The sequence below is a fragment of the Cervus elaphus genome, chromosome 19 (assembly GCF_910594005.1).
Source record: "Cervus elaphus chromosome 19, mCerEla1.1, whole genome shotgun sequence".
NCBI lineage: Eukaryota > Metazoa > Chordata > Mammalia > Artiodactyla > Cervidae > Cervus > Cervus elaphus.
This window is the reverse complement of record NC_057833.1, coordinates 73,231,453-73,243,998: the sequence shown is the minus strand read 5'-3', so window position 1 is coordinate 73,243,998 and position 12,546 is coordinate 73,231,453. Positions and strand designations below refer to the sequence as shown.

General features: G+C 59.1%; 2 protein-coding genes across 2 annotated transcripts in view; one reads left to right on the top strand and one right to left on the bottom strand.

The window, feature by feature from the left end:
- The window catches only part of LOC122675668 (keratin-associated protein 10-3-like), a 41,925-nt gene extending 39,184 nt beyond the window's left edge, over positions 1-2,741 (top strand). The window contains exon 2 of the mRNA XM_043874651.1: positions 1,758-2,741. Within this exon, the coding sequence (XP_043730586.1) occupies positions 1,758-2,393 (636 nt within the window). The 3' untranslated portion in view covers positions 2,394-2,741. The remainder of the gene's footprint in view (positions 1-1,757) is intronic.
- TSPEAR (thrombospondin type laminin G domain and EAR repeats) overlaps positions 1-10,337 on the bottom strand; it is a 149,148-nt gene extending 138,811 nt beyond the window's left edge. The window contains exon 1 of the mRNA XM_043874650.1: positions 9,870-10,337. Coding sequence (XP_043730585.1) covers positions 9,870-9,954 — 85 coding nt within the window. The 5' untranslated portion in view covers positions 9,955-10,337. The remainder of the gene's footprint in view (positions 1-9,869) is intronic.
- Between the last annotated feature and the right edge of the window lie 2,209 nt (positions 10,338-12,546).

The following is a 12,546-nucleotide window of genomic DNA, read 5'->3' as shown; positions in this document are numbered from 1 at the left end:
GCTCTTGACCAGGAGGAGGGGACGCGAAGACAGGCTGAGGCTGAAGTGAAGTGGCCACAAGCCCAGGATGCCTGGAGGCACAGAAGCTGGAGGAGGCAGGAAGGGCCCTCCCCTCTGGCCATAGGATGCCCCGATCTCAGCTCATTATAACTCTTCTCAGACTTCTGGCCTCAAAACTGTGAGAGAATACAGTTCTGTTGTCTGGATATTTCACATGATCCAGTGTTGACCATTTTGTCACAGCAGCCACAGGAAACTGGTGCAAACGTACATGATAAACAGATTCATAATTTCTAAGTGTTGTGGCTTAAAATGTCATTGAGATGATATAAGAACAATTAATAATGAAATAAACCTTCCTGTCCAGCCAACCACTCCCCGTACACACCATCGAGGGTCATCCTGCCTTTCTGACTAGCCCCAGACTCCTCGGCAGGGCCTCCCTACCCCCAGCTCCCACCCCTTCATGGTAGCTCTCACATCCCAGCTGCATGCGGACCTCGCTAACCCCTGCCACCTGTGCCACCTGTCTCTCCCCTCCCCAACCCTTCACCCGAAGAGCCACCCTGACCGCTGAACCTGGCAGTGTCAGGCTCAAACAGCTTTTGGTGACTCTTCCCTTGACCACCGAGTATCCCACCAGGGTGTCCCAGGAGCCCACAGACAGAGGTCCAGGCTCAGCTCCCAGGAAAGATGCAGCGGGGGTGGGGTGGGGCAGAGTCTGAGTGGAGGTCTGGAAGGAGGCAGGAGGAGAGGCAGAAGGAGCCCCAGCAATCTGTCCAGCAGAAGGAGGGGTGACCCATCCTTGGGAGCCTGAGCAGGTGCCCAGCTTTGGGAGGAGGGGGCAGCCACTCCCAGCCCCACCTGGCTGAGCCTCTGCTGGGCCACCCACTGTGGCCCGAGCCTCAGGGATGCCTAGATCCTAGCAGGTGGAAACGAGACACGCTGAGCATGGGGGCCCATAAACATGAGCCCACCCCTGGAGACGCAAAGTCTGTTGGTCTCGGCCACGCCCTTCCTGCAAGCCTTGCCCAAACCAGGGCAGCTGGACACACCCAGCCGGAACCCACCCAGGTAACCCCTCTCCCTCCATCTGCAGGGGCTTGTGACAAACAAAAGAAAAGGGGCCACAAGCCCCAGTAAAGAGCCCTTCCAGGGCCCAGAATGCAAGTCCCATTCCCTAATCCCCTGGCGCCCAGAATGAGTGCCCAGCAGCCAAGAGCCCCCACTGCCCACACTGGGTCCACCCTGGCCTTGTACTCCCACACCCACTCAGCACGTGGTCAGGAGCAGCATGGCCCGACACACAGGCAGGACATTTACGAGCTGGGCCTCCATCTCCTGGGAAAACAACGCAGCCCTAATGAGGGTTCCCTGGAGCCAGATCCAAACACCAACCAGGAAAGGAGCGCGTTGTGACCCTCTGTTGGGACAACACACACACAGAAGAGGGGTATAAAGCCGGCAGCCTGAGCACCTCACATACACACTCACACACTCACTCACACACACTCACATTCTCACCCTCCTCCAGCCCCACCGCCTTCACCATGGCCACCTCCGCCTTGTCTGTCTGCTCCAGCGACCTGAGCTATGACTGTCCAGAGAGCTACTGCGAGCCCCCCTGCTGTGCCCCCAGCTGCTGTGCCCCGGCCCCCCGCCTGACCCTCCTCTGTGCCCCAGTGAGCTGCGAGTCCAGCCCCTGCTGCCAGCCCTCCTGCTGCACCTCCTCCCCCTGCCAGCAAGACTGCTGTGAGCCCGTCTGCTGCAGGCCCGTCTGCTGTGAGCCCGTCTGCTGCAGGCCTGTCTGCTGCAGGCCCATCTGCTGTGAGGCCTCCCCCTACTCAGCCCCCTCGTCCTGCTGCAGACCCTCCTCCTCCGTGTCCCTCCTCTGCCGCCCCGTGTGCCGCCCCGCCTGCTGCGAGCCCCCCTGCTGTGCCCCCAGCTGCTGCGCCCCGGCCCCCCGCCTGACCCTCCTCTGTGCCCCAGTGAGCTGCGAGTCCAGCCCCTGCTGCCAGCCAGCCTGTAGCAGCTCCTGCCCAGCCTTGGGCTGCCAGCAGTCTAGCTGCCAGTCCTCCTGCTGCACCTCCTCCCCCTGCCAGCAGGCCTGCTGTGAGCCCGTCTGCTGCGAGCCCGTCTGCTGCAGGCCCGTCTGCTGCAGGCCCGTGTGCTGTGAGGCCTCCCCCTGCTCAGCCCCATCCCCCTGCTGCAGACCCTCTTCCTCTGTGTCCCTCCTCTGCCGCCCCGTGTGCCGCCCCACCTGCTGCGTGCCCACCTCCTCCTGCCAGCCCAGCTGCTGCCGCCCAGCCTCCTCCGTGTCCCTGCTCTGCCAGCCCGTGTGCTCCCGCCCAGCCTGCTGCATCCCCACCTCAGCCCTGGAGCCCTGCTGCTGAGCTGGCATGTCCTCTCAGGGCCACCCAGGTGCTATGGGCCACTCCGTCCCCCTCTGTTGCCAGCCTCTGGCCCCCTTCAGGATCTGACCCAGACCTACATGAACATGCACTGACCTGAAACCCTAACAAGCAGGGCTTAGCCCACCTGCAGCCTCTGGGCCAGGCCCAGATGAACCCAAGACAGCCCCATGTTACTGAGGGTCCACAGGCTTCTCCCGACAGCCATGGACACTGCTGTTCCCCCCAGCCTTTGGGGGCCTTTCTCTTCCTTGTCTCTGCCCCTCCTGTGCTGTGTACCGTCCTCCCACAAGGGTCCTGAGCTGAGTGAATAAACTCGCCATCCTCGCCTCCGCTTGTCCTCTCTCCCAGATAGCCGTATGTGTCACTGTCTCCAGCCTCCCGGCTGACATAAGTAACACCAACCTCAGCAGCCGTGTCTTTGGAGCATTTCCAAGGGGGTTGAGCTCTAAGGCCCACTGCAGTCATCCCCCCGGCCCTCGACTCCTGCGTCTGACTCTCCAGGCAGCTCTGGAGGTCTGTGCTATGTGACCAAGACTGTGGTGGCAACCCTTGGCCCCATCTGGCTCTCCCTGGTCAGCCTGAGACTCACAGGGGTGGGGCCTCCTGGGACACAGCTGAAGTGGGGCATTCCTGCTGACCCCCAGCTCACCTGCCCTCAAACTTGGCGCTTTATTCAGTCTTCAAATGCCCCAGCCTGCCTTGTTTGTGCCACAGACCACTGACCCGCCCCCTTCCCAGCCTCTGGTTCAGGCTGGGTGTGGCGGGGCTCAAGGGAGGAAGCCAGAGGGTCAGTGACTTCCAGGGCCCACATTCTAGGTCCTGACGCCCAGGCTTGCTGCCTGAGGTCTACCCCTGGGGGCGCTCTGGAGTGCCCCTCATGTTTGCCAGAGCCGACCCTCACTGCTAACCTGCCTTCCCCTACCTCACCCCTTCCCCAGTGCCACCTCCTAGCTCTTGACATGACCCTCCTAGTGACATGACACTGCTCCCCTCAGGAGGCCATGAAATCCCAAAGGAGGGGGGGTCAGAGAGACCACCTGACCTCTGATGGGCTCCCCTGGAGACCCTGGTCCAGACTCCCAGGGCTGCGATGGCTTTTCCAGTGCCACTGTCCCCCCCAAAATGGATCTTCTGGGAACCTGTCAGTGGGAGTAGGGCCCTCTTGCAACTAGAATTGGGTAGTGGAAATGGGTGCAGACAGACTCACCCTATGCCCTCTACCTACACTCTGCGGCTGCAGGGTCCTGATCCTGCCTCCCCTACCCCCTGCCCCATAGGACCCTGCCCATGTCTCTTGGGACCCTCTTATGGAGAAGGTGTGAGACATCAACTTCCCCAGCTGTTACGGCGATAGAAAATCTCCTGGAGCTCTCCCAACCTGGGCCTCCCTATGCCTTCACCAGCTTCCCTCTGGCCAGCTTCACCAACCACCCAGGGACCAGGGAACTGGGGGCTCCAGCTTCCTGTATGCCTCAACTCCTCTGGCCAGCTACTGAAACCCACAGGCCCCTTCTCAAAAACACATATTTAAATGCACTTAACGTAATCTTCCGGGCTTCCCAGGTTGCTTAGATGGTAAAGAATCTGCCAGCAATGGAGGAGACCAGTGTTCAATCCCTGGGTTGGGAAGATCCCCTGGAAAAGGGAATGGCAACCCACTCCAGTATTCTTGCCTGGAGAATTCCATGGACAGAGGAGCCTGGCGGGCTACAGTCCATGGGGTCACACAGAGTCAGACACGACTGAGTGACTAACATTAATGTAATCTTCCAGACTGCAAGAAGAGACCATGATCACTACCAATTATCAAAAAAAAAAATTTTTTTTTCTACTGACTAGTAAGATGTGGGATTTCCCTGGTGGCTCAGTGGTAAAGACTCCACCTCCCAATGCAGGAGACGTGGGTTCCATCCCTGGATTGGGAAGATCCTCTGAAGAAGGAAATGACAACCTGCTCCAGTATTCTTGCCTGGGAAATCCCAAGCTCAAAGAGCCTGGCGAGGCTACGGTCCATGGGGTCACAAAAGAGTTGGACACGACTTAGGTACTAAACAACAACAAAACTAAGATGTGGGCTTTCTCACTAAGACATTAAGAAGAGGGAGCGGCAAGCCTCATTTGTATAGGGGGCAGAAACTTCATGCATATTTGGATGGAGCACAGGGATGCTGGCACCTCAATTGGCGCCTCAACTGGAGACAGTCCCAGGTGTTGCCAACACCGGGCACACCCGTCACTGGGAGCTGTTGCTTCTGGGTTAATTATGAAGGAGAAGGTGCAGCCAGTTTCACCCACGTTCACGGCAGCTGAATTCCAACCCCCAACTCTGGATGGAGCCACCTGCCTAAGGGACAGAGCACCTGTGTACAGCGGCAGCAGCCAGTCACCACTGACCTTTCCCTGGGACCACCCCAAGTTCAGTGTGCGACACCCCAGACACACGACACGCGGAGCTCGTTGTCCCAGGGAGGGTCATTGCTCAGCCCAGGGGTTCCCGGAGTCGGGTCCCCAGGAGCCTGCACCTGAGTCTGGATACCGTTAACAGTGAGCCCCAGCCAGGCCCCACCGTCCAGCCCACGTGCACTGGGTGGTGGCCTGGAAGGGTATCGCGTCTCCCTTGGTTACGCGCACTGCCAGGCCACTGCAGAAACCCGGGAACTGTGCGGAGCCAAAACCACAACCGAACTTCACCTCCAGGCGGCTGTGCTCTGGGTTCTTCCCAGCAGCGCGGAGGTGCGCACACACTCACACACTAATACCCACACGTATTCACACACTTACGCACACTCACATACAGGTGTGCACCCCGCCTTCCCCTCGACATAGGATGACGCCCTTGGTTGACTCACGCCCCGCGGTCCAGGCAGGCCTGCAGAGGCGACGCCGAGGCCGGCACGGTGGCCCCCACCCCGCCCCACAGGGCCCAAAGGTGGGCAGCTCTGGCCTTTGGGGTCGCCTCCCCTCCCCCTTCCATTACCCGAGGCCGGTGTGGAGGGGCTCACTGGGCTGCAAACCCATCGCGGGGTCACCGTCGAGGGAGTGACGGGGGCATTCTCCTTTCCCTCGCCCTCCTCCCAGCAGCGAGTAAGTATCCCTGACTTTGCCAGAGATGCTCATTAGATTGGATTTGCCGGAGACCCCCACAAATTCCCTAAAGCGCAGTGCCCCGACCTGGGGGCGGGATGAAAAGTGAGCAGCTAACACAGCGGTCCCCTAACCTGTGCCCCAGGCGCTCCCAGGACCAAGACCCGCTGCTGGAAGGACCGGCTTTCAGGCTTTGTGAGCAGAGCTGGGGGTAGGAGCACGTGGGCATGGCTGAGAGGTGAGAGGAGGGTGAGGTGCTCTGGAGGCCCCAGCCCCCACCCAGAGTGCTCCGGCTGAGCCACGTTCCGCCCCTGCCCACTTCACGTGGAAATGCAGGGTTAGGACACAGAGGGCCCCTGCACTCCCCAGACTCTCAGGACACGGAGAGAAGTGGGCATCCTCCCACCCTACCCAACACCCACACAGAGGTCCCCTCTAAGCCTGGAGCTCAGGATCAACCCAGGAGCACAGGGCAGGGGGGAGGGGGAAATGATGCAGGTGGGGAGGGCAGGGTTCCAGCTGGAAACAAAGCCCAGACCCCAAAACTCGGAATGGTGACTTCTTAGATTTTGTCCTGGAAAAAGGCCTCCTGGAAATCCATTATTTACCCTTAAAAGTCAAAACCGTAGAAGCAGCATATGGTGTATGTTGTTGCTATGTTGTTACTTAGTGGCTCAGCCGTGTCCTACTCTTTGTGACCTCATGGACTGTAGCCCACCAGGCTCTTGTCTATGGGATTTTTCAGGCAAGAATACTGGAATGGGTTGCCATGCCCTCCTCCAGGGGACCCAACCTGTGTCTCCTGTGTCTCCTGCATTGCAAGCAGATTCTATACCCACTTAGCCATCAGGTGAGACTCTTTGTGTATGAGGTTCCATTGCAAAAATGAATAAACTTTGTTTCCTAATTTCTGTGCAATGTCCTAGCTTAATGGTTGAGAATGTTTTAAAAGGAAATGGGTGTCAGGCTGACAGTCTGTCCCCACCTGCAAGCCACCTCCCAGCCCTGCAAAACTGTCAAGCAGGTGAGGTGGACCTCTCAGCCTGCGTCCTCTCACAACTGTGCTAGGCAGCCTCCCCTCCCTGTGGCACATGCAGAGTGGTCCCACGTGCGGGCTCCTGGGGTCACCTGGGCTGTGCGGCTCAGAAGGCTGCTCTTGAACCAGGCACTGGCCTGGGGCTGGGACTATTCCCAAGCAGCCTGGTGGTCACAGTACCAGAGGGTGGGGTGGGGTGGGGTAGGGTGGGGGCCAAACCCACGTGGACAGAGGTCCCCTGACCTGAAGCAAGCTGCAGCTCCCAGACTGCCAACTGCTCAGATGGCCTTGCCACGTGAGCCCAGCAGGGGGTGTTGTACCCACACTGACTCCCAGGAACCCGCCTGCGGGCCTCACCAGGCGCGTGGATTCCCCAGCTCACTTCCTGCAGCGTTTTCATTAAAGGAGCCCAAAAGACAGGGTGGGAGAGTTCCTGGGAGCTGCCAGAGGCGGGGCAGAGAGGGCTTCCTGCTACCCCCAGATGCCCTTCACTGAGCTGCCTGCCTGCCTGCTGGCCTGCAGGTTCCACACCCCAGCTAGCTTCTATAATGCAAACCTGTGCCCCACCTCTCCTGGGCACTGCCTTTAGCCCCAGGGATGCGCCCCACCCCAGATCCCAGGTCTGATCCCACCCACAGCCTGCCCTGGGGTCCCCCACGTCCGCTGACAGCTGTGTCCATGTGCCGGGCAGGGCTGCGGTGTGCTGGTGTGCCAGCTCGCAGCCTGGGGCACAACACCTCCCTGGCAGGGGTGTCGAGCAAGTGAAGGAGGGAGGGGGTACTGCGGGTGCCAGATCCATCAGGTACCCACACCTCAGCACGGCCCTGAGTCCTAGGCGAGGAGCCGCCTCTGACTACTCCTGGGATTACAGGGGATGCTGTTCCGACATCCCACAGCAAGTCCAGCCCCTGGACAACTCCCACTCCACCCCCTTCTCTCTGCCCTGCCCCCTACACCCACCAGTAACCCAGCCTTGGGGTCCAGCTGTCCCAATTATGGCTCCCACTGAACCCCTCCACCTTTCCGGTCCACGTGGAGATGACACCGGGTGAGGATGAGCTGAGTTAGGGGTGGACAGCAGGCTCTTTGGCCACAGCTGCCAGTCACTCCTTGACCGAGAGGACTGGTCTAGAATTCAGGCCACCAAGCTGTCCCCGCAGGACACACCCAGCCACTTTGCTGGCACTACACGCATTACACCCCCCAGAATTGTGGACTCGGTGTGGGAGCTAGTAGAGTCTTACAGTCATGGTTCACCCTCTGTCCAAGGGCAGCTGGCCCCACTGGGGGAAGCAGGGGAGGGGTCTAAGCATCAAAAAACCCAGGCTGACTCTGGGGTCAGGGAAGCCCCGAATCCTGCCTGACCCATTCATCCCAGGGGAGCTCACCCCACACACCCCATGTGTGCCCAGAGCCCCTGCAGACCTGCCTCATCCTCCCACCCTGAGGCCGCTCCAGCAGCTGCAGCCGGTCTCCCAGCCTACCCCTACTCCCTGCCCTCCGCAGCCTTGGTCATGCTGACCACCTGCCAAGGTCTTCTCTCCATCTTGGCTGAGGCTCTATGACACTTCACTTGTCCTCAGATGCCCCTGTGCAGCAGGACCAGCCCCAGGCCCCTGCCCTTATCAGAAGATCTGCCCACCAGACTCTGGGCAGAGATGTGACCTCAATTTCCCCATCGGCAAATCTGGCCACCCCACCTCCTGTAAGAGGCTGCTCTTTCTGGGTCACAGGCTCGGATGGGGTGAAGGGGCAGAGGACTTCAAAACCCAGGGTCACAGGGTTGCATGCAGTCAAGGCCCAGCACTTCCCAGGCACAGACCCAGGAACAAAGGCCAAGGGAAAGTGAAACCCAAACCCCACACAAACCCTGCGGTATAAACTCCTGTGCTTTTCAAAACCAAACTCGATCAAAGTGAAGATTTGAGTCCTGACTGGCCATTATCAACTGTCCTGGGAGCGTTCCAAATTTAGCTCAATATTATTTACTTGACTTTTATCTTTCCTCCCTGGTTCGAGGTATTTATAACTGGGTCATCTTTTAACTATCTGCAACATGCCTTCAGGGAAGAGGGGGCGGGCTTTATAAATAACCTTTATTATTACTATGCGGGTTGATTCTGTTCCCAGCGCTGAAGGGAACATGAAGACACACGTCTGTGACTCACCCACCAGGGAGACACCAAGTGCTCAGGACAACGGGCTCGGGTGCTTCACCCCTGCACTCTAGACCTGCATGCAGGTCTGTTCTCCATGCTCTAAGCCAGGGATTGAGGGTTGCAGGTGGGCTTGGCCTGTGTGTGGTTTGCAAATCACACGTCCTGAGTTTTCGACTGTGGCAGGTGCAGGGGCAGTCCTTCCCAACACCCCCACTCCAGGGCTGCTCCTCTTCACCTGTACAATCTGGCTGTTCCCTGGAGGAATGGGGGGGCTGAGGACCTTTATGGACCCCCCCATGTGGGTCAGCGTTCCAAACACTGGGATACTGCGGGGGTAGGGGGACATCATGGGCCATGGTCCCATCACTGGGAGCCAAGCTCCATCAGAGCAAAGCGCCACAACGTGCAGGGACCAGAGAGGGTTCCAGGAGCCCAGGAAGAAGGTAAACCCAGAGCCTCACACAAGCCATCCCAGTGCCGTCCTGCCCTCGACAACAACCGGCCAAACCACCACCCTCCATAGCTCTCCCGCAGCCACCATCACTCACTCCCCTTCCTGAAGCCCGGCCTCTGGCTCCCAGGTCTCATTCTCCCTGTTACTCTGACGTTCGGTGTTAGGTTTTGATCCATAAAGTCTCTCGGTAGAAACTCCAGAAAGTCATGATGCGGTCATGGTCACTGACAGGTCAAGGCGCCCTTTCTAAGGAGGAGGGGGCGGAATCTCCCCTCCAGCCCCGCTCTCCGCTTGCGGGTGGGGTGGGGGTCGGCGTGCTAGGGGCTGTCATCACTCATTCTGCATCTCGAGGGACTGCGGCCACCAAGACTGCGCGGAGCTGAGAGTGCAGCCTTGGTTCTCTGTCCGGGGCAGGTGACGGACCTGCCAGCTGCCAGGCCTCATTCCTCCAGCAGGTGTAAGGCCTTCTCGGGAGGCCCAGCAGGTAGGTACCTGTGAAGGGCCTCGGGTGGGGGCGGCAAGGTCTTTGAAAGGAGTCCCCACCCTGCTGGCATTGCTATTGTGAGCGCAGGGCTTGCTGCTCCCTTTAATCTCTGCCTCCTCCCGTCCCAGTGCTGCAGTTCCCACAGCCAGCTCCGCACGGTGACCTGAGCTCGGCCTGCCCGCTCCCCTCCAGACCCCCGGCCCGCCCCACCCCCACCTGCACCCCCTCCCCCACTCACCAGTGCAGGGCTCCCATTGCCGGGCGCCGCGGCCCGGGGTCGCCAGGGGCAGGAGCACGACACACAGAGTCAGCAGGGCAGACATGAGGGGCCCGGGTCCCAAGCTCCATCCAGCGGCTCCGCACTCGCCCGCGTCGGGGAGGCAGCCGCCGGCTCCTTGCGCACGTGGCTCGGCCCTGGCGGCGACCTCGGCCGGCAGTCACTGTGGCGGCCGCATCCCTGGGGCCGGCGCAGGTGCTGCTGGCACGTGGGGCTGCAGACAGCTCTATCTCCTCATTTCCGCCCCGGGCGGGGGTCCTGCCCTGCCGATAGCATCTCGGTGGGCCTGCGATTAGTCATTGGCAAAGCGCATTTTTCCCAAAGGAAAGACAGAAATAGATCATCCGGGAGGGCTGAGAGCGAACCAGAAAACTCCCAGGACCTGTGTCTCCCGGTGCGGACTCCGAGCCCAGGACTGAGGTCGGCCGCCGCTGGGAGGAGGCAGCAGCCCGGCGGGCGGTCCCTGGGCCCGCAGTGGCCGTCCAGGAGGCCGGCTCCCGCGAGGGCTTTTATCTGGTGCCCAGCCTTCCGAGGGTGTGTGGGTTTGTCAACTGCTGGGTTTCAGGAATTTCCCTCCGGAGGGAAGTCAGTCATTCAAGGGAACAGCTAATGAGGAGACAGGAGCGTCCCGGGGGAGGGGCAAGGTGGTGGTTCCTCTCCTCCTGGTCTCTGGGCTCTGACCTCCCCAAGCCACAGTCGACCCGCGAACCTGCTCCAGGCAGGACAGTTACTAAGCGTGATTATACTTTCTGAAACCCCTCTGGGAGTGTGCAAGGACAGACTGGGGAGGGGAGAGAGTTCCCAGGCCCCCAAAGGCACCCCTTCCTTGTTTAGGAGGCAGCGATCTGGTTGTGAACCCCAAGCTCTCCCTGGGAAGCCCCAGCTCCGAGGTGTGGGCGGCTGCCAGTCTGACACAGAAGGTACTTGTGGGGGCAAACAGAGCCTGGGGTCAGGGCTTGTGGGGAGGGACAGGAGGGACAGAGAGAGAGAGAGAGAGAGACATGGGCACAGAGAGAGAAATGGGGTCAGAGAGAGGGAGGGAAAGAGAGAGAGGAGGAGGGAGATGGAGAAAGAATATGCTAAAGGCATGGTAAGTCGCTTCAGTCATGTCCGACTCTTTGTGACCCCATGGACGACAGCCTGCCAGGCTCCTCTGTCCATGGGATTCTCCAGGCAAGAATACTGGAGTGTGTTGCCAAGTCCTCCTCCAGGGGATCTTCCCAGCCCAGGGATCGAACCCACGTCTCTTATGTCTCCTGCATTGGCAGGCGGGCTCTTTACCACTAGTGTCACCTGGGAAGCCCATGCCAAAGGCGCTTCCCACAAAATAGCCCCTGTGACTCCAGAGATTGTCCCTCCGTCTGTTTCTCCGTCTGTCTGTTCACGTACAGGGAGTTTACGTCCTAATCACAGGAATTCCTGTCGCCTGAGGAAATCCCACAAGCCCCCCTTACACCTGCCCTGTCACAGGACTGGGAGCCCAGAACCCAGAGAAAGCTCAGCAGGTCCTTCTCCAGATTGGGTCCTATGAGATCCTGAGCAAAGTCACATGGATGCAATGAATTGTCTCCTTCTGTCCAAGGTGCCTAGTCAGCCCTGCATGGCAGGGACCCAAGATATGTGGTGGGCTTAGTTCTGCAATGTGAGTCAAGCACATGGGCTTTGAGGGGCACAGCGAGCGCAGAGGGACGAGGGCCCTCCCTGGGGACACGCAAGCACCCACGAGTGGAAGCCTCTGCGGCTTCGGCAACACAGAAAGCCTCCAAGTCTTCTATCCCGGGTTTCCCTGGCTCATGCACCGTGGAAATCACTTTTTCCCACATCACAGGGACGTGTCCCAAGAACCCACTAGACACAGGCATGTGCAAAAAACAGCAGGACCCTGCTCTGTGGTTGTTCAGAACCTGCCGGAATGGTTCATGGTTGGATTTTCCCTCCTGGGAATGCCTGCCCACTCGGATCGCCTAACTGCCTCCAAGTGAAAGCATAGAAAACCTCCCAAGAGTGTCCCCAAACACATCCCGCCCAGCTCTGATGCCAGCCGACCATCTCCCTCTCTTGTGTGTCCACTTCTCTTTGGGGCCATTCAGCTTGGAAGAGAGGCTTATATCCCAACCACAGCTGATGCTTTCTCCAGGTAAAACGGGGAGCGGTGACAGATAAAGGGGAATTTGAAATGACAACTTCGTGTTACAAGAGCATATCACTAAATCCCCTGGTTTTTTCTATTAAACTCACCTGTCCCTTATGCAGACTGTTTAACCTTGATGGTTTTTTAATAATTTAAAGACACACACACACCTCAGGAATATGCCATGTTTTGGTATTTAATGACCACTGTTCTAAGGATGTTTGCAAAGATCTCTGAGAACATAAGAGAACACTCAGCATGTGATGGCGAGTCTAGATGGACTTGGGAGGACCCGGCACGCTTGCACAGGGAGCAGAACCGACCCTACACCATCTGCTCCTGGGCCAGCCCCCCTGCCAGAGCTGGGCTCTCACCTGGCACCCAGCCGTGCGCCTGTCAGTCTCGGACTCAGCTGGAAAGAAGCACGTGAGGCCATCGTTTCCAGCAAATGCAAGCTAGGATTGCATTTAAAAAGTGGTTTGATAAGAGGTCTCTTTAGGTTATTGA